General features: G+C 38.3%; 1 protein-coding gene across 4 annotated transcripts in view; it reads left to right on the plus strand.

Annotated features, from left to right (window-relative positions):
- Positions 1–21,645, plus strand: part of nsmfa (NMDA receptor synaptonuclear signaling and neuronal migration factor a) — a 44,962-nt gene extending 23,317 nt beyond the window's left edge. For 3 of the 4 annotated variants that reach the window (XM_084934996.1, XM_084934999.1, XM_084934997.1), the window contains 10 exons: positions 3,671–3,723; positions 5,763–5,852; positions 9,960–10,090; positions 10,840–10,923; positions 11,050–11,083; positions 11,936–12,006; positions 12,252–12,331; positions 14,035–14,137; positions 16,827–16,902; positions 18,701–21,645. In XM_084934996.1, the coding sequence (XP_084791122.1) occupies positions 3,671–3,723; positions 5,763–5,852; positions 9,960–10,090; positions 10,840–10,923; positions 11,050–11,083; positions 11,936–12,006; positions 12,252–12,331; positions 14,035–14,137; positions 16,827–16,902; positions 18,701–18,798 (820 nt within the window). In that variant the 3' untranslated portion in view covers positions 18,799–21,645. The remainder of the gene's footprint in view (positions 1–3,670; positions 3,724–5,762; positions 5,853–9,959; positions 10,091–10,839; positions 10,924–11,049; positions 11,084–11,935; positions 12,007–12,251; positions 12,332–14,034; positions 14,138–16,826; positions 16,903–18,700) is intronic. The other variant, XM_084934998.1, reaches the window with a different exon arrangement.
- The last annotated feature ends 403 nt before the right edge of the window (positions 21,646–22,048 follow it).

Genomic DNA, 22,048 nt, shown 5'->3' on the forward strand with positions numbered 1-22,048 from the left:
AGCAGGAGTCAGCAGAAGTCATCCAGAGGTACGAAGCATCCCCCCCCCCCAGGCTCGGTTTTTGCCAGAGTGCTGTTGGCGCTCATTTCTGCCTATGGTTCTGTTATTGCTTATTTACAGCCATATCTAATCTGTGTAAGCCAAATAGTTGGAACATGGCACACGAGGTGTGAGGACATCAGGTTTTAAAAGAACCAGAAAAGGATCACCTCACAATGCCCCAATTTCAAAGCCAGAATGAATCAAACTTTTATTCCAGTGTAAGGCTGGAAAATTGAAGATATGCTACATGGACAACTTATTTTTGTTTTTGTAAATAAGTTCTATGCAATTTGTCTGAATTAATTTGAGAAATATTTTGTATAGTTGCAAGCACCTAAGCATTTAAATCTGTAGTACACCACAGGCTGCTTTATTAGAGCTACATTTTAAATATGATGATATTGTTTTTATAAATATGTGTTTATTTACCTCAAAAATGTTTTTGATTCTGCAACATGGAGAAATGACTTTAGTTGCAAGTTCAGAACCTGTTTCACCCGGGCCCTGATACTCTGTCACACAGGGGCAGATGGTGTCTGCGACACGAGGCAGTACATCTCGATTCCTTTGACATCTGAGTGTTATCCATCTGCAGTGCCAATGTCATTAAAGCTGCGTGTTGTTTCATCGAAATGTGTGATTTGAGCACAAGGGAAAATAAACTGCAGAACAAACTTTTGGGGGCAGTTTACCTCTAAAACACACAAAAATCCATCCTGTGTCTGTCTCAAACTGTTATTCTAAAAAAATGGATTTTAGCACATTGAGGCTTTCTTTACCCTAAGGCTGTCAAAATTTTAAAATGCATGTTTATTTTTCTTTCTCCATTGTGGCTTTTTATCCACACTAACTGGGTATTTGAACAACAGAAACAGATCAAAAACAAAACCAACCTCAAAGTGAATGCATTAGAAAATGCCTGCTTTGTGGACAGGGAACATTATATATTTTATAAATGAGACATGAAATCTCTTGATGACACAATACTCTTTGTGATGGACTTTGTTCTTCATCATTTCCTTTCTGTAACTCGGAAACAGCTCAGATGTTGCAGTGGTGCTGGCTTAAGAATGAACTTTATTCTATTTTCTTGCCATTTATTCTCCACGGTGAACTCTAAATAATCATCCATATCACAGTCTGCTGATATAAACAGAATTTAAAAATGTATTCACATTAGGGTAAATCTGGTCTCTACCACAGCACAAAAGAATTATTCGTATAACAAGGCAATTTTCACGCAGGGCTTCTGTTAAAAACCAGTGAAAGCAGTGGATTCAATGCAAATTTTCCCACTTTGTTTGTTATATTATGAGATAATAATAATGAAGATAAAACTATAAACAAAAGCAAGGAAAAGTCAAGGAACCTTTTCAATGCCTAATCGCTCCAATTTTTACTTTCATTCTTGAATTCTCTGAGTTATTACAGCTAATGCTGCTTTGTGGCTTGTTTACATGGGCTTTTTTATACCGTTCCTTATTTTCTCTATATTTTTTGTTTCGTTAAGCAGACAGATCGATAGATAGACATCTGAGACGGTTCTAAACGCTCTGTTTTCTTTCTACTACTAGCTCTGAATATGTGTATAACATGGTCACACAGCCACACGTCTCTGAGCAGAACAGTCTGACCCATCTGCTGTTCTTTTTATAAGAGACAGCTAATCTGATTTTTACTGCGTGAAATTCTCCACATTCACTTTCACTATTAACTGAACTAAAACTGCATCATTATTATGTGTTCTAGCAAAAATATCAAAAATATATAGACGTTAAAAATGCCATAAGAGTCTAGTGTTACTTCCAAAACACAGGGAAAAACAAAGCCAGGAAGTCCTTTCCATAATCATTACTTAAAAAAGTGTTCACTTTATATCTGTGATTTTCATCCCTGTTGTCTGCACAAAATTAAGACACTGCAGGTGTGATAGCATCTATTCATTTTCCACTTATTTAACTAGGTGGTGTGATTATATGTTTCTGCTCATTTAATCAGCAATTTAGTCTGCAAATTTTACAGTTTACTACTGCAATAATGAACCACATATCATTTTAATAATCTAGGACTAAAGGAAACAAAATAGTTTTTCTGTGATAAGTATATGCACTATATTTACTTTCTATTTTAGACCATGTTACACTAGATCTAGATGATGAAGTTAGCTGTAAAAACATGCAAAATCAAACCATGAATAAGTTATTCTCCTGACATTATTAAAGAAGTAAATCAAGGGAAAGAAGACTCTAAAGACTTCTTTCCCCTTTCTGCTGCTTCTATATTTATAGGCTTTACCAGCAGACAATCACGCATATATTTCCCCACACACGACCACACGCAGAGACCATTAATAATGAGTGTTGACTGGTAGCTTAGTGAATCGACACTGAGTGTAGAGGGGACATGGGAGGAGCTCAGAAAGATAAAAGGATGTTTATCTGGGACTCTTGCATAGAACATTATGTCAGGATCAGGAAGCAAGTCACCCACAAAGACTACACAAACCATAATACTTTGCTGCTATTAAGAAGACTAAACGCTTCCAAACGGTGCATGGTAATGCAACATCTCCAATATTTACTTACTCATAGGCTAGTATGAACGTTTATGTGTGTGATCTGGTTTTAGATGGGTCGAAACCAACACCAGTCACACATTATGTTTCAGTGTACAAGACAGTTTAAATATCAAAAATGAGTATCTCTGGTTATTTAATATGACATTTGATTGACAACTCATTTGGCAAATTCTTTGAAAGCCACACTCTGACTCATACCACAGTTTTTATAATATATAAAGCACACGTTTATGTCCTTTATCTATAGTTTCATGAAAGTATGTACCTTTTTAAGCATTTTATGGTGAACCTTTTAAAATAGATGCATAACTATCATCCTTCTTTCTTTTCAGTGTTAGGGTTAGCAATGTCCCTGCTGTGTGCACTATGCAAGTGTGTTGCCCATTTAGTTCAGTATTACCTGAAATATCTGCATTTCTTGTCTTTTCATGTGCTATAATTTTAATCTGATTTGTGTTTTTATTTATTTGATTTTTTGCTTTAAACTTGTTAACAAACTCCACCACTAATATTGATAAACCGGACTGAGTAAAAACCATTTTTGCACCAATCACACACTGGTTGCAGAGGAGGAGTATTTCCTAAAGACTTTAGACATGGTCAGTATATGTCATGGACATTATTCCATAAATTGTTCACTAGGTCTATGCTAATTTGACAAAAAAAAGCTACTTCTGAAGCTTTAATGTCTTGTTCAGATGAGAGCTGAGCAGGGTTTCCCTTCTGGCTGCTGTTGCATTATAATCTTGTGCGTTTCAACAATCTAAAAAAAAGCATAAAAAGAGGTATTGTCACCATGTGGTAGCCCACATTACTCCCACAGCACTGTTTTGACCACTCACGCTGACAAGTAAATGAATATATATTTACCTAATTAGCTCTTTTTTCAAACCTCTGTTATAAATAGATGCGTGACACTAATGTGTGTGTTTTTGTGTGTTGCCTGACTTTTTTTCTCCCCACCCACCGCTTCCCCTTTCTCTTCTTTACATTTTGGTCCTTCCTCTGTCCTCTGTTATCCCTCCTCCGCTTTGATTTTGCTACCCACAGGAACTTCCGGAAGCATCTTCGGATGGTGGGCAGCAGAAGGCTTAAAGCACAGAGTGAGTCAGATGTGTGTGGTTGATATGTTTGCTCAAATTGACTGTGATGTTCTTCACCCCGCCATCACAAGTGTTTTGTTTTCCTGTTTATTTTGGCGTGTTCTCGCCTGTGTGTGTGGCACCAAGCACTGCTGCTGCTTTGCTGGGATTTTTTTTTTTAAATCAGCATATTGTCTCTCTTTGAAGATTATATATTGATCAGTGTGTGTTTGATAAGTCAGCGATATGACTGTGCATGTGTATTTATGTGTGTGTGTCTCTGTGCACAGTACGTGCTTTCTAGTTGCAGCACTTTAAATGTTTGTTTTTTTGGTTGTTTTTGTCGTAAAGCACAAACAAAAATTAATTACATACTTTTAAAAAGGCAAAAAATGAGGCAATGAGTTGCGGTGATTGAAAAGTGTGTGTTTTTCTTTTTAAAAATAGTGAGCGGGGCATCCCTGAGACGGGTCTGTGAGACAAATGAGATCATAGAGTCCTGTGACTGCAACCTTTCAAGAAACTTGATAGATTGGATTGACTCATCCAGAGTTTTATTGTCTTTTATGATTTTAAAAAATATGGAAGTACAAAGAAAACACGCACAGTGTGCTCTGCTAAAAATGGTGATCTTTTTATTTCTGTCAGCACTCATAAATCCATGTGAACGTTCAAAATGAATACAGCCAGCTTTCTTAAATGAAAATCAAAGAATCTTTAAAGTCTCTGTTGAAGCCATTACTAAAACCTAAACATGACACCATCTCCTGATTCTTTCACTGTAGAAATATATGACATCCCCAAATCTTGATGCTGATGTCTGTAAGGGAAAGTGATCTCACATTCCTACAGTACTGTGCAAAAGTCTTGAGCTATCCCTCATTTCTTTATATTTTGCTCAGAAAATAGGAAAAAGGCACAACGATTTATTGAAATATATGAAAATATGTTTCCATTTATATATAAGGCAAAAACAGAGTATTTGGTGTGACCACCTTTATTCTTCAACACATAGTGAGCTGCTTAGGAAAACTTTCTTGTAATTTCTTTAAGTAGTCTTCAGGAATAGTTCTCCAGCTTTCGTAAAGGACATTCAAAGCTTTTCTTTGGATGTTGGTTTGCTTTTGTTCCATTCTCTATCAAGTTGATCCCACACTGCTTCAATAACGTTGACATCCGGGCTGATACTATTCCACTGTGTGTGTTTTTATGCTTTTACCGCACTGGCAGTGTGTTTTAGATCGCTATCATGCTGAAAAATGAAGCTGTTACCAGTGAGATGCTTCCTGGATTGTACTCCATGTTGGCTCAAAATCTGATCATCATACTTTTCGGCGTTCATAGCTCCATCAATTTTCCCCAACAACCCCTCACCTCCTTCACACAGATTGACAATGGAAGCAAAAAATAAATAAATGTAGGGTGGCTCAAGTTCTCTTTCTTCATGGACACATGAGCGTTTTGTTAGGGCCAAGCTAACCTGAGCATGGTAAGTTAACCTGCAGTTTGGTTCTGACTTAAAAAATACACAAAGCTGTATTTGTTGTGCTAAGAATATAAAATAGGACACGTTTAAATCATTACATTAAAAAAGTTGAGCCTCTGAATTTCCTTATAAAAGAAAAGATGAAGACGTTGATGTGCGAAGCAACGTGAACAAAGTCAGGATCCATCGTCCTGAAAATCCACACAAGCCAAAAAATATGATGCCCTGAGGACCACTGTTGATTAACTGTATCAAACACTTTCAAGTAGTCTAAAAATATTCTAAGAGCACAGTGATTACTGTTCAAAGCAGAACAGATTTTATCGCAGAGTAGCTCAGTGAAGCTGGTAGGATATAGAAACTGGAGCGAGGAGAGGATGACTGTTTGTCTACTGTACAGTACGTGTTTGTTTGTTTGTACATGTAGGCAGTTTGTGCAGAGGAGAGATGCCATCATATTTACACTACATTTGTGCACTTCCTCCATCCACCTTTGCGCTTTCATGTGTTGAAGATGGTGAGTGTATAGCAGAAACAGCCAGTTTGCAGGTTTCTCTCTCCCCGCCTGCACTAGCATTCGCTGAACGTAGATCGAAGAGTTTCAGCCGTTCCTGGAGTGATCCCACCCCTGTCAAGAATGACTCTCCTCATGAACCCAGAGAGAGTGAGTTTACGCAGTCTCACACATGTGCACACAACGACAAACAAACAGACACCAACAAAGAGTTGCTGACAGAGCAGATGCAAATAGTTAGAGAGGAAACGTTGTTTTTCAAGCTAACCAGATTACAAACACTTAAATAGGGAGGTTTTAACATTCTCTCATCGGGCTTCCAGAGTCAAGTTTTTTAACATATAAGGAAATCTGTGCTAAAATTACTTACCCTACCTTGATAATAGGGGGGGAAAAACCTTTGCAAACCAAGCTTTCAGCGTAGCTTCAAGTCTGAACCTTTGGGTCACAGAGATTACTTCTGCATATACTACATTTAAGCAACATTTAATATGGACATCCACCTTGTAGTTGGATAAGAAAAATAAGGACAAACCTAATAGGTGACTTTTAATTTGTATGTAGCAAAATTTGCAGTCGTGAATGTTGGGACGTTGACATAAAACTTTGCATTTAAGCAAAGTGAGATGAGCACAAAAACATTCCCTTTTAAAAAGGTTTTAAACCTCGTAGACGAATATTATTAGCACATGCTTGCAAGCAGCGAATGTTTTGCTTGATAAATTTTGTCAGTTTCTATTTCCAGCATTTACAAAACAAAACAAAAAAAAGGCTGACCTGGTTCTGTAAGAGTCCATATTTTAAATTAAGTCACGCTGCTTCCCAGCACCATCAGCTGGCAACAACATAAATTAAATATCAACCTGACATCCATATGCAAGAGCGTCTATTACAGATGTTAACCACAAATTAAGTCTGACAGGACAACAGAAATGAAAATTGTGAGAATAAATTTCGGTCAGTGCACTACGTGTGCGGTCAGAAATCATCCATGCGTCCCTTTGAGCAATCACATTTTGACTGTCAGACTGATTACAGCTTGAGTTGGCTTCGTGCCCTGTCATTAATGAATTTCCACACTCAGGTGACTCACAAGAAGTTGAAAGCCACTTAGCATTTCTCATGAAACACTAAAGGTCTGCTATTCAACGCTTTGACATAAGAGTATGTGTTGACTGAGGCTAAATCAGACGTATCCCTGTGTTACTTGTATTTTATTAGGAAGTCGCATTGAGATCACAATCTCACAATCTCTCAACCCAAAACATCTAAATAATAATTCTACAAACAAAACATAAAATATAAATCCACAACATTATCCATAATGTCAAAATACCCATAACATAAAACATTAAATGGCTTCTCAAAAGAAACGCCCACAAGTCTTCTTCACTGCTTTCCTTATTATGTTTTTGAATGCATCAATAGGTAGTGGCATGTTAAATGGAGGTCTTTCTGTAAAGTACTCCCTGTACAAGGTGCATAGGAACGAAACGCTGTTTTCCCAGATCTGCCAGACCTCATCAAAAAGCAAGCATCTAAAGGAGAGTAGCTGCTATTTAATAGCAGTGAAACTTCTCTTTCTGTCGAGTGTGACTACACATTTAATCCCTGGCATATCTGAAGATATTAAAATGAATTTTCAACAGTATGTCTCAGTTTCTCTACATGATAAAGAAGTGCTGTATAGGAAAGAGTAAATCAAAGTAAATCAGAGTAAATCAAAGTAATCCATCACCACTACTCTTTGGGCTTAAGTTGTAAAGAAAATAAATGTGTAAATTTGAGGGGTGTAATTATAAAACAGAAGAAAGAAAGGTAAAAAAAAAACAGGTTTTCCTTTACTCAGTTACTTTGATGTAGTATGAATGTTGTAAAAGCTGTAAAAACAAAGAAAATACAATTGTAAGTCCATGCGATGGGCCAAATTGGAGCTTTTGCTGGGCCAATTCTAGGCCCTTTGCCTTATGTTTGACACACCAATATAGAACTAAAACAGCTTTAACAGGAAAACCAGCGCTGCTTTCTTTGAGTGGTCAGTGATGGCCAACCCACCAAATCATTAAGAATGCAGTCAGAGACTTTGCATTTGCAATAAAATGTAGAGAAATAAATAAATAAGACACTACTAAATGATATTACAGTATTAAAGTCTTTATAAAAATCCCCAAATAATCATTTTTACCACAATCATCTCAAGATTTCCAGTATTCAGAACTGAAAAGAGACCTAATAAGATCCACATAAAGTTATCATTGTTTCATTGTTTGTAGTCAGTTGAAAATGAAAGTCACATTTCATGGACAGTACGTGTCACAGTGCTGTCGCGCTCTCTCTCTCTCCCTTGAAATAAGATGACATTTTGTTGCTGCAGTCTTACAGCTCACTTCCTGATTTTGGCAGTTCAAGGCCAACTAACACAGGAAAATCAGAATCTGTGGACACTCGTAGATGAATCGCACGTTCACACGTACAAACTGACTGTCTCTGCTGTCGACTCTGACCCTGTTCATCTGTCTGCGTATGACCGTGGGTCTTTTTCAACTTTGTGATGCTCTCTCTTTCTGTGAGTACATCCTCCAAAATGGTGTGTGTCTTAAGTCAAACCCTGTCAGCTGACTGTTGTAGGCGTATGTGTCTCAGTGTTTCTGGAAGGCTTTGAATCATGCTAAACTGCATTCATCGTCTTTCTGTCTTCCATAGTCTAATGAAAGATTAACGAGTTGTTTATTGCAGCTTAAAAGTGTGGTTGAGCCCATATTTTTTGCTTTTTTTTTGTTGTGGGGAAGAGTGGTGTTAAATCACAGGTGGTTTCCTGGAGACTTTGATGTCAGTCTTGTTTATCATTTCCTCAGTTTTCACGCTGTTTCATTTCAATAGTCTCATACCATACCAACTGGTCACACATCAAAGAAACACGGCTCAGGAGCGAGCATATTCGTGTCTCTCATTAGTGCAGTTAACGTAAATTTCACATCAAACCATGTCAACAAAACAACAAGCAACATAGACAAATATCAAAACACACACAAGCCTGACTTGATGTCCAACAAATGTCCACTGGTACAAAAATCTCAGATGTAATAAACCAAGCCAAATATTGGGATCTACAAAGGTTTCAGCCACAACATGGGTGGATCAGTGTGAACGAGCCTAAGTGTTTCTGTATTAATAAATATGGAAGATTTTAACCTTCCGAGAAAAGATGTGAGTGAGCATCATTACAGTTATTAACTTCAGAGGTTTTAACAAATCAAAAAGCCCTTGTTACTATAGTATAATCTGAAATCACATAAATAAATCCCTCTGTTTGTGAACAGGCAGGTAATTATTTGGCCAACAAACATTACAGCATTGCATTATTCAATACTGTGTTTCACATTTCAGTGGTAACACAGGTCCAATATAGAATTTGATAGGTGGTGCGACCGTGGCTCAGGGGGTTGGGAAGCGTATCTGTAACCGGAAGGTCGCTGGTTCGATCCCCGTACTCTCTGTCCTGGTCGTTGTGTCCTTGGGCAAGACACTTTACCCTACCGCCTACTGGTGATGGCCAGAGGGGCCGATGGCGCGATATGGCAGCCTCGCTTCTGTCAGTCTGCCCCAGGGCAGCTGTGGCTACAACTGTAGCTTGCCTCCACCAGTGTGTGAATGCGAGAGTGAATGAATAGTGGCATTGTAAAGCGCTTTGGGTGCCTTGAAAAGCGCTATATAAATCCAATCCATTATTATTATTATTAATAGAATGAAAGGTTAATATGCTCATTTTTGGACATTGATCAGAAGAGACATGTAACAGCACTGGCCACCAAACATTTGTACGTGGATATTTAGTCAAAGGTTTTAGAACTAATTAAACATATGGATAATTATTGTACTCGATATGTGTCCTGTAACATGTCCCTGCTTTACAATAACCGGTCTCCAGACTAAGTTTGATTTTTCTAGCCCATTTTTTGTAGACCTGAAATCTTGCTGCTATGCTTCCCATCAGTCATTTTCTTTTTTTTCCCCATTGTTTTTGCTACTCTCTGCTTTTTCCTATTCCACCTGTCATTTTTGTATGCCATTGCCATCATTAACAGCTCCACCCTTTCTCTCTCCCCCGCACTCACCTTGCTTCACTTCCTGGACACATCCATCCTTCATTCCCCGAGTTTCTCTTTCTCTGTCACCTTTCTTGCCTCCCACCCAACTTCCAACACCTTTGCTTACACTCTATTATCTCAGACCTTCTTTATCTTACATTTTCTGCAGGTGGAGACCTGCAGACCTCTTGTGGCACTCTGGATGAAGGAGGTCTCGACGACAATATAGACTGGGAGGAGGAAAGAGAGATGGAGAGGCTGGCATGTGAGGGAGATGACTTTATACCTCCCAAAATCATGGTAAGAGATCCATAAGGGAACGTTATATAGGTGCATCATCCTTGGTTATTGTTTTCTGTCCTGTTGGTTTTGTTCACAAGGAACTGAATTAGTTATTTTAACCATGTAACTGCCTACATGCTTATTGGTACTGAAACAACAAGCCGTTTGAAACTTTTCTTTGATAGTTTGGTCAGTGTTGACATGATCACATCACAATGTTGCTGTAGATTGAATGGCTGCACATCTTTGATGCAAATCTCCCATATCGCCACCACATCCCAAATGTGCTTATTTGGGTTGATGATTTTTAGCTGTGGAGGCCATTTGAGTGAAATGAAGTCACTGCCCTGTTCAAGAAACCAGTTTGAGATGATTTGAGCTGTAGCCATCATCAACATGAGTACGCCTTGGTCATAAAGTGATGGCTATGGTCAGCAACAATAATCGGATAGGCTGATTGGCCTGCCATGTGATTGGCTGATTAGAAACAATTGAAGAGGAATACAAAGTAGCCAGTGAGTGTACATTAAAATTATTATAATCATTCTTGTTTTGTTTTTATTCTCTAGTAATTAAGACATATACAAAATCTACATCTTTATTACATCTGTAGAATATTACCTAGGGCATAGTTGTAATAAAATATAAGCGTACGATAAGAAATTCTGCCTTTTCCTCTTTTCTCTTTGTATTAATTCTTGTCCTTTTCCATCTTACATCAAAACTAACAAGTTTCCACTCCTCTGCTGTTTCTGCTTCATGTTTAGCTGATCTCTTCTAAGGTCCCCAAGGCCGAGTACATTCCCACCATAATCCGTAGGGACGACCCCTCCATCATTCCCATCCTCTATGTGAGTGGAATGCACCGAAACACACAGTAGACAAGAACTACAGAAAGTCACACTAAAATATACACATATATCAACCATGCAAACTGCCTTTGCTAAAATGTTTTGTGTAATTCTCATTTTCTTCAGGACCATGAACATGCAACTTTTGATGATATTTTGGGTGAGTATTTCTGTGGAGTGCGTGTTCTTCTCTGCCATTTTCACCTTCACTATTTCTTCTTTATTATTTTTTAATTCTCACTTTCTTTCTACAATCAAAACTTCACTAATGGAATATAAAACTATGTATATGAAATACATCTACTGCCAAACATTTTTGAGCCTGAAAGTAAATGTTTAACAAGTGACATGATGAATAATGAAATTTGTATAGATACAAAAGACTTACATAACATCCTGTCAAAATAAACAGAATAAAACATGAGGTCAATTCCTTCCTGTGAAATAGAAAACAGGCATTTTTACTTTATAGTGTTGCCTGTGGAGTTAAAGGTCACACAAATATCTTGTGGATAAACCTTGCTTTCAAATCTCTAGAAATTAACTTAGATTTGGCTAATGTGGCTTATTTATTTAGAAACTGTTTAGTGCTGCAATTGATTTCTCCCCTCTGAACACTGAGGCATTTACAGTCACATTCTCCAGAGTTTCCTAATGTAATAATGATCTCTGCATTGATTAGAGCTCTCATATAGAAGGTACAAGGATGCCCATGGATGTTTTTACAGATACATACAGATTTTCATTTGAAATTCATCGAGCTGTTTTATTTTACGATGACACTTTCTGACGCCTGAAGAACACAGTGTTGAGTTCAATTTAAATTACATCTTCTGTTTGTGTCTCCGCTGTCTATTACTACACCTGTAGTTGAACTCACCCTCCTGGGATTTTCTTTGTGTTCTTCCTCTCTTCCTACATTCTTACACGTCGCTTCGCTTTTCTTTTTTCTCTCCCTCTCTCGGTCCCTGTCATTCACATCAATCCCTCCCTTTCCCCCTCTTGCTCACAGAGGAAATAGACAAGAAGCTCACAGCTTACAGGAGAGGAAGCAAGTTCTGGAGGATGCTCATCTTTTGTCAAGTGAGGAACAAGAATTTTATTCCTATTAAAATTGAATATTTTACTTATTAACTGTCCTACCCTAAAGCACGCATTTATGTATTGTAAATAGTGTATTTTTCCACAAATGATATCCCATTTTGAATGAAATTATTTCTGAAAATGAATTTCATGGATAGTAAAGGGACGATGAATAATATGCATGTATTTGGTTTAACTTTGCTTCGGTTGGAGGATCTATAACATACTGTATACTTTTTTTGCAGGGAGGCCCTGGTCATCTGTATTTACTGAAGAATAAAGTGGCAACGTTTGCTAAGGTGGAAAAAGAGGAGGACATGAGCCAGTAAGCTAATTCTGGACATTAGGGTCCATCTCTCCTTAATGAATATTAGTTTATGCCACAGTAATGTAGAATAGTGCAACAATTCCTATTTATTTACCACATCTTATAAAGCATGGCCATAAGCCAGTGCATGCTTTTTTTCTTTTAACCTTTATTTAATGGTTAAATACATTTTATCTCCATAAATTGTTGAACAAAGGAACAATTTTGCCTCTGTACACGACAACAATTAAATGCAGACTATCAGTTTTAATTCAGGAGTTTTTACCCAAAAAACATATTAAATTTTTAGGAATTTGTTCTCCGTTTTCAGAGGATCAAAATTAACGGGACAAACCAACATAAGTTCTAATATAAGGATTGTTTTCAGTACTTTGACGGGAAGTCATTGATTGTCTCTCAGACAGTGTACAGGACATCACCAAATACTGTTTCCTCACTTCGATTTGTTCTGTTACTTGTTGCATGTTTGTGGGTCTCTTTGCCTTCAGGTTTGTATCTTATAACTGAAAACCTGCTATTGAGTAGAGATCAGGTGACTGATTTGGCCATTGAAGAATATCTGATAGCTTTGGGAAACTTTTGCGTTGCCTTTGCAGTATATTTTGGGTCATTATCCATTTGCAATGTGAAGCACCATCTGATCAGTTTTGCAGCATTTGGCTGAATCTGAGCAGAGAGTATAGGCCTGTATACTTCAGAATTTATCCCGCTGCTTCTGTCAGCAGTCACATCATCAATAAACACTATTGGCCCGGCTCCACTGGCAGCCATATATGCCATATAATTGCCTCCTCCATGTTTGACAGATAATGTGGTATGCTCTGGATCATAAGTTATTCCTTGCTTCGACATACTTTTCACTTGCCATCATTCTGCTAGAAGTTAATCTTGTTTTTAATCACTGTGCGAGCTCTTTCCAGAGGTTTCTGGCCAAAACTTATCCAGCTCTTGAATGTAACCAGTAGTTGACACCTTGTTGTAAACCCTCTGTATTTCCATTCATGAAGGCAGTGACAAGTGCTGGCTATGAAACTGGCTGTCAATTAATTTTCCAATTAATGTTGAGCCTCTGAAAATGGAGGCACTGTGTATAAAAATGACTGTAATTTCTAAATAGTTAATGCAATACATTTGTAAAAACCCTTAAATTAAAGCTGTAAAGTTTGTACTTCAATTACATTGACTGTTTGATTTAAAATCGTACTCCACTGTAGTGGAATACAGTGGCAAAACTATAATGACTGTTCCAACAAATGATGGGCCTAACTGCTAACAGCTAACCATTGCCATTGCTCTTAAGCAATGCAAATGAAAAAAGCACATAGAGCTAATGATAAGTTAATAACTTTCATTGTGTGTTTAAGGTTCATAGAACAAGTATAATGTAAATGCTCTTTTAACACTCTTTCTTTGAATGCTCTCCCACTTGATCAAATCAGCGATGTTCCTCTGGGACCATGCAGCACTATCTCTACAATTTTCTGCATTTATGTGCACCATCTATTGTTATTCTTCTTGTACAGGGGAACATTTTGACTTGATCACATTTGTTTGTTATACAAATCATGTCTTGAATCTGGCTTGTCTGAATGTTGCATTTGATTTTAAATGCTTGCCCATTTTACTTTGCATTTTTCAGCCTGTCTGTGTTCTTTATTAAAACATTATCCCATGTAACTGTAACCTTTGAATTTGTTCAGATTCTGGAGGAGACTCAGTCGCTTCATGAGTAAAGTCAATCCAGAACCAAACCTGATCCACATAATGGGATGCTATGTCCTGGGTAACCCCAATGGCGAGAAGGTATTTAGATCACTACTACACAAACTCACAGCAAAATGAGTGCAGTAATTGTAGAAACAAATCAATATTATCCATGCTTTCCTCACTTCTAATTAGCAGGTTTACTCGTATAGGCTAGAATACTGTAGAAACGCCCAAATATTCATCTGATACTCAGTCACAGTTTTAATAATTTGTATTGGAATCCATCACAACAGCTCTTACAAATGTATCATTTAAATTTATGTGAATGTAAATTACATTTATTTGAATATGTAAAATTTTACTATTGAGCGATAGCAATCTCCACTGACAATGCTGATTTTTAGAAGAACAGAGGATTGGAGACGCTATTGGAGGAAGTCCATCAGCTCTCCAGCAACATTAACTTTTATTGAACTTTGGTCAGGTGGTCTTCTTTATGATTTACAGACAGTAGATAGTAGATAAGAATGTTGAATAAATTAATATTTCACATTGTTAGTTATTGAGTGAATAGTCTTGCTAGTAGCAGGTAGGTAGTAGTCTTACTAGTCAGCTCAAAGTTTTACTGAAATAAAGTGAAATTCTTGCTCCTTAAAGCACATGGGTTGTTAGCTTAGTAACTAATGTCTAATGTGATCAAACAGTTAGTTATACAAAAAGCACCTTAAAAAACATAACATTACTTAGTCACTAATATGTGAGGTCTAGTCCTTTTGTGTATTTAAATACATGCCAAGAGTATTGAAGGAGTCTGTGAAGATAAAGTGAAAGTTCTAAGAACTAGTTCAGCCCAATCACCACTTGTCGACATCAAGGATGTTGCAGAATGCCTTCTGGTATAAGATAAAAACTATGCAACAACGACACTCATCGCATGATTGCAACATCAGTAAAAATCGGCAAACAGCAAATATCGGACGATATATCAGTCAGCTCTGTTAAATATAGCTATCAAGCTATTAATGGTACCAATATACGAATGATGTTATAATGCACAACGCTTCTGTTAGTGTGAATTTTGGTGAAAAGAAATGCGTAAGATGCAGTGCTCATCAGTAAATCCCAGGCACATCGTGATAAAGTAGAACCGATCATAGTTATATATAAATGAGTTCTATAAATAAATAGCACTGATTTCATAACTTGGGATGGTTTGTTTCTTACCATTACAGTCACTCCTCCCCAATTTTGTCTCTTCTCCCTCTCTCTGTACTCATTTTCTGTTTGCCGCCCACTGCTTTCATATCTGCTCCTTGTGTCTGTTTATATGCCTCTTTGTCTGATCAGTGTGCAGCCCCGCTGGCTTTCTTGTTTTCTCCTCGTCTCCTCTTCCACCTGTGCAGCTATTATCTCATTCTGAGTAATGTTAATGGATAGAGCTGAATAACACAAATGCTGAATGATACTGCACCCCTCTAGCTGATGTGAACAACTAAGACACAAAGCCAGCCATATACACACATATCTCCTCCTCCCTAATAAATAATCACATAAATAATTATTTACACACACACACACACACACACACACACACACACACACACACACACACACACACACAAATACAAACATGATGGCATGCACAGATGCAGACACAGACATAAACTCTAGCCAGCGGTGTTAGTCTGACCTAACTGTCTGTTCCAGTCATGTCTGCCAAAATGCTTAGTGGATCTCTCCAGTGTTGGACAGTCTGCACAGCGGTGAAATATACACCCTGACAAACAAACAGACAAATATGAACATTGCTTTCACAAGTGTGTGAATCCAAAACAACACAATTAAAGTCCTTTTTTCCAGGGGTTTGGTATAGTTTTGAGATCTGCATTTGCTTCTTGTCTGTGTTTCTCTGTTTAAACACTGCCAACATCAGTTGAACACTTTTATTCATTATGCTCTATGATGCTATGAGAGCCTCCAACCTAGCAGCATGGATTTGCTGACACAAAAACATTGATGAGGCTGGGCAGTGATGATGGTTGATGGGAAGGTGGTCAAGTTTTTCCACACAAAACTGTTCATATGTTTGGCGAATCAGAATTAACATCTCATTTACTGTTTTCTGTTTTGTAGCCACTGAACAGCACATCATCCATGCTGCCTGTTTATCCAAAGTTTTAATGGAATTATCTTGGCTCCCGTTTCAGTCCCTTTGTAAACAGCTACATATGCCCCCAGATGCTTCACTCCAGACTGCACAAGGCAAACACTTACAAATACTTCTGTTTTTTTTCTAACACATAAATACACCGCATGGCTTCAATTAGCCACAACACAGGATTTGCACGACAAAATCACATGATAAAGTGATAACACATCATAAAGTGGAAAAGAAATGCTTTTCTTGCTCTTTCTTTTTCTAACACGGGAGATCCTTCATGACCAAATTCAGGCAAGAAACTTAGAGATTCTCTTTTTCTGAAACAGACAGCAGCACATTGGTGCTATAAGGTAATTAAGGTGGCGACTAGTGATTGTTTTCTTGTTCAGTAATCCATCAGTTGTGATCAAAAATTCAAAAATCTCGTCTAAAGCTGGGAATTGATGTTTCTGTCTTTCTGAGTGTGCATTTGTGTCTTTGGCCATATGAAGCTGAATTTATTGCAATCCTCCTGTTGTTTTTCTGTGTTTGTGAGCTTGTCAGGCGATGCAGACGACCCCTCTGCAAGTGTAGTCAAGAGAAATGCGATTAATTGGTGTTTGCTCTCTTATCTCAACCCAACAGCTGTTCCAGAAGCTGAAGAATCTGATGAGGCCTTATTCTGTTGAGTTTGAGTCACCGCTGGAGCTGTCTGCACAGGGTAGGTCCACACAAACATCCCAACGCACTCAAACGTGTGCTGTAGAGGGACTTGCGCACACACAGAAGTGTGCGATACGTCCGGTAAATATGAAATGATACGGACACGTGCCATCTGTCCTGCTTTAACAACTGCACAAGGAATTTACTCAAACAGCTGTTCCCTCATTTTAAAAATCTGATTTATTTTCACAGTCATCTCCTTTTTGTTTAATTTCTTCTTTAATAATCACTTGCGTTTTATTTATAATCATCCTCTTCTGTTAGGGTGGCTTCTTGATGTTTTGGTGTTAAAGTGATGTTTAATGCAACTCATTATTTTTAGATTTCCTACTCCAAACTTTGCACAGCACCCAGTCCAGTGCTGTTACTGAGCACTTGGAGACCTGCACATCTCCTTTCTAGCCTCACGTGGGAGTAGGGATGTACAGTATGTATCACAATCAATATTAAAAACAAGCCTGTTCTCATCTCCAGGAACATTTAGAGCGTTTTACTTACACCCAGTTCCAGATTTCCTTTACATTTGTTCTAAAAAGGCATCAGCATCGGCATATACAAATGTAGAGTACCCTAAAGCAAAGACAAAGAAATGGTTCTACAGCAGAAATCAAAGTTGTGTCCTTGATTGCATTTTGATTATTAGCAAACTCTTAAACTCCAAGTTTTAATGTCTAAGAGCAGCAAATTCTTTTCAGATTGTTGTTTACCACATTTACTGATAGCAAGAAAATCAGCAACAAACAAAGGCGGAGATATAGATTCTCTTTATCTAAACAAATCAAAAACAATGAAAGCATCTGTCATTACACTTCTCCTGCCTCCTTAAAGCCCACTGCTCTGAAAACCCACACCTCTCATTTATCAAACAGGATTTGCTTTTCTGGCTAAGGTTCATTTCTAGAGTACCGGTAGTATAATGCTGTGCAGAAGTCGTGAGCTTTCCCTCATTTCCTCCTATTTTACTTCCAAGGAGCCAGACTTTCTTGTCATTTTTAAAGTGGCCTTGAGCAATAATTCTCGAGAGACATCTCTGGCTCTTCAGTTATTCCTACTATTTGCAAAAGCCTCATTAGAAGTGGCTTAATGGAAGTGAGATTGCCAAGAAGCCATACTTAAAGAAGGAGGAACACCACAAAAGATTGAAGTATGCAAAATTACACAAGCACTGGATCGAAAAGTCAGTGGAGTGATGAATCCAAATGTGAAATTTTTGTTTCAGATTGTCATTAACAGTAAAGAGGAGGTTAGACGAGGTACAACAGTGAGCGTCTACAGCTATCTATAAAAACACGGTGGAGGCACCGTCATGGTTTGAACCGACTTTTCAGCCAGTGCTGTTGGGGATTTTGTCATAATTGATAGAATTATGAATGGAAAAAGGTAGCCTTTGATCCACCACACACTTCCATCTGGAAAGGGTATGAACGGCAGCAGCTTCCTTTCTCAGCATGACCGTGGCCCCGCACACACTGCAGATACTGTCAAAGCATACCTGGCTAGAGAAACACGCAATCCACCTATTTCCTATTTTCCATCAAGAATATGAAAAAATGAGGAGGGGTATTTACACAATACTGTTGATACACATCCACACAATCATTGTTGGACTATCTTTGCAGATGACTTTTGTTGTCTAAACATTTACCACTACAGCTGTAAAACCCAAACCTTATTCTATCCAGATGGACCCCATAAAGATACCGGGCACCCAATTTTCTAACCCCAAAACAGATATCTTTCTTATAGTATGTTAAACTTCATGTGTTTGTTTTAATGATCCTATCCTATCTACTCAGGCAAAGAGATGATCGAGACGTACTTTGACTTCCGCCTCTACCGCCTTTGGAAGACGAGGCAACACTCCAAGCTGTTGGACTATGAGGATTTTTTGTGACAAAGACATCTGGATCAATGGTGCAGCGGAGCCCTCCAGTGCCACGAGGAACCTGTTAAAACTGATCCAGCATTTGAACATTGCTCAGCTGTAGTGCTCGGCCCGTCGACTCGACACAAACAGTCATACCCGCTTTCACCCTTGAGAGGCTGGGAGAAGAGGGAAGGCAATAGTAGACCAAGGGGCTGAAGATGAATTAAATTATGCTGTGCCTCTGCTCTTCCTCGTTTTCAAAAAGAAAGGTCACCGACTAACAGGGGAAAAAAGGCCAAATCAACATAAAAGGGGGGGAAAGCGAGAGAGAGCTGGATTTGTTTGCATCATGGCAAACAAATCTGTCTGCCTCTTGAGTTTGAAAGCAAAATCCATATGTCAAATGTGTACAAAAGAAATACCATTAGAGTCACACTCCTCTGTTGCAAGGACTTCATTTTTGAAGCTGATGATGCGCGTCAGAAAACTTCCTGAAATTCATTCTGTCATACTGTGGTTCTGTGTTTTGACTGGACCTCCCAAATAATCTCAGACCCCAGAGTAAAATACTAAATAAACCATACGTTGATGTGTGTATATATCACATTAATATATTAGCATAGCTTCAGTCATGCAAATTACTCTATTACAAGAGAAATGATGCATCATTTATTTTTGATGTGCATTGTTGTGCAATTTCATATGGAAATACTTTGGAATAACTCAGGTTTTAGCCATGAAGTAATTAACCTGTTTGTCTATCAAGATATTGTAATCTTCATCGCCATTGCTTGGAATGAATGTATTATCTCTCCAGATATGCGTCTTTGGTTTGAGGAACTATTCTCATTGGGGGGAAAGTACAATGTTCGAACATCGTGTGGGTGTGTGGGTGTTTTCCTTGTAAAACAAAAAAAAAAACAAAAACAAAACAAAAAAACATGCAGATGTGTGTATTTTCTCTTACTGTTCATCCGGTAAAGGAAAAAATATCATTCCCTCAATTATCTTTCTGTCACATACATCCAAACACAAAGACAGTCTAGTATCCTTCATGATGTCAAGAGGGATGTAAGAGCCATGCAAGTGCTCCTACCGCTGTAGCGTAGGAGTTTTCCTATTGATCCTTCCTGCTCATTTGCAGAAGGTTCGGGCCACTTAGTGGGCCCTTGTCAACAGTGCTGGCTGCACTCGCTATCTGCCAAACACACTTGGCTTCTCTTAATGGCAGCCAACCAGGCTTCCGCTGCCTCTCGCTTCGCTGGGCTGTGATCCAGTCCGAGGACCGGAGCTTTCCCGAATTTGCCAGGAGTTTAAATTGTTAACATCTATTTGCTTCTCCTTCCAGGTGCCAGTGAGTTTCTAAGGCTGGCCCGAGTGACCTGAGCAGTCTCAAACAGATTAAGGAGGGTCAAAGCATTCACACAAAAATACAGTACACACACACACACACACAAAAAAAAAAATGCTAGGGCTGGGACAGTAGTTTAAGAAACCATTAAATCAGGACTAAGTTAAAAAGCCATTTCACAGATACAGTACCACATCTGAAGGTCAGCTCGCTCGTAATGAGGAGGAGTGCTCCTGTGAAAATATTTTATAATGTCTTCTGTGGCTCAGGGGGAACATTTTTAGAAAGAAGCTTATATGAGAGAGCTTGCATTACAAACTGGTGCTGCTGTGTTTGAGGGCTGTGGGAGTTTGTATAGAGAGCAAAGCTGCATTAGGGGAAGTGTAGGATTCAGGGTGTTTGGGCATGAATGAAGATCAAACACATGTTTGAAGTAATCAGTTCAGAAGTCGTGGTCATTCCAAAGGTTCACAGACTTTAAAAATGTATTAAAAACAGCTGATTTAATCTCAGTCTGTTAAGTGCCCAAGACCCTAAAATCTACGTTTCCCATAGCAGCTTTACATAATAAAAAGCAGCAACTCTTGCAAAGCACAAAAATCTCAATTCCCAATTTTTATTTTTATTTTTTGCCATTTAAAGCAGGTAGATTTTGCAAAAGGCTCAGAATATTGAGGTTTTGTGCTTCCTGAGTGCTGCATCAGAGGAAGCGATTGTTGCAAATGTGTTCACGATCTCGAAGGTGCTACATGATGTGCCGTCAAGTCACAGGTCGCCGTTCAGCTCCAGAACGGCGAGAATTCTAAGTGATTGAAACAGTGGAACTTCAAGACTGGTTGCTGAGTGTAGGTGCAGAAAAATTGCAGTCAGCACGGTGAAACCTTTCAGCTTAGAGTGGTCAAGTGGTCCTAGCCCTGCGTAACACAGACACATACAAATAAACACATGCCAGGCAAAGCTTTTCTACATCAGTGTGTGGTAAATACTTTTCCATTTCTCATTTATTTGCGTTAATATTTGAGCATTGTGAGCAGAACTATTTTTTTGTGTGTGTTAAACTCAACCAATCTCACTGGAGTGCTTTTTACAGGCTTAACATTGGTTTTTATTTGCATTTGCCCTCTCTGACTTCGAAATGCTGGCCTACAGTTTGTCTGGCACAGACAAGTGCTCTCTCAGCCTGAGTCACGCAGTACATGTTTTCACTACAGATATAAAATCCCACACTTATGCAACCTGTCATTTTCCTGAGCCATTTTTAATTCCAGCAAAAGCATTACGCTGCCAAATTCTTGGAGAAGTTTTCCTAAACAGCTCTAGGGTTTAATGGAATATTATTTGATGGGTGAATTCAAAAACACCAAAGCAAAAAAGAAAAATATCACTATAATTTAAAATATTCTGAATTCACTGAACTCTGACTCAGGAGTTTGAGAGCACTTTCCTCTGCTTTCAAACAAACAAATAAATGAACAAAAACTAACATTTCACCAGAAATCTAATTAAAGATGCAAATGTGTCTACTTGTGATGCACTGTTTGCCTTTTTTGATAGATACTTCGGCAGAAAGATATTCGATAGTTATTTAAAGGCTCCTAAACCTAAAACAAATAATACAGCCATGTTTCTTGTGATGATGTCTCACAAACACAATCCAGCATTTCAATCCCATTTATAATCCTTAAACTTCCCAGTATCAACGTCATTGAACTATCACATTTGCAGAAGACATTGTGATGAGTGAGAGCAGGGGGCAAATGGAAGAGAGCCTGGAGAGGTGGCGGTATGTTCTGGAAAGAAGAGGAATGAAAGTGTGAATGAGACATGGACAGCTGGACAGAAGGAGCAGAAGTAGTGCTCGTGGACAAGTTTATATAACTGGGGTCAATCATCTAAAGCAATGGACAGTGCACGAGAGGTGAAAAT

This window comes from Perissodus microlepis, chromosome 7, assembly GCF_051167445.1.
Source record: "Perissodus microlepis isolate ML-2025 ecotype Zambia chromosome 7, ASM5116744v1, whole genome shotgun sequence".
Taxonomy (NCBI): domain Eukaryota; kingdom Metazoa; phylum Chordata; class Actinopteri; order Cichliformes; family Cichlidae; genus Perissodus; species Perissodus microlepis.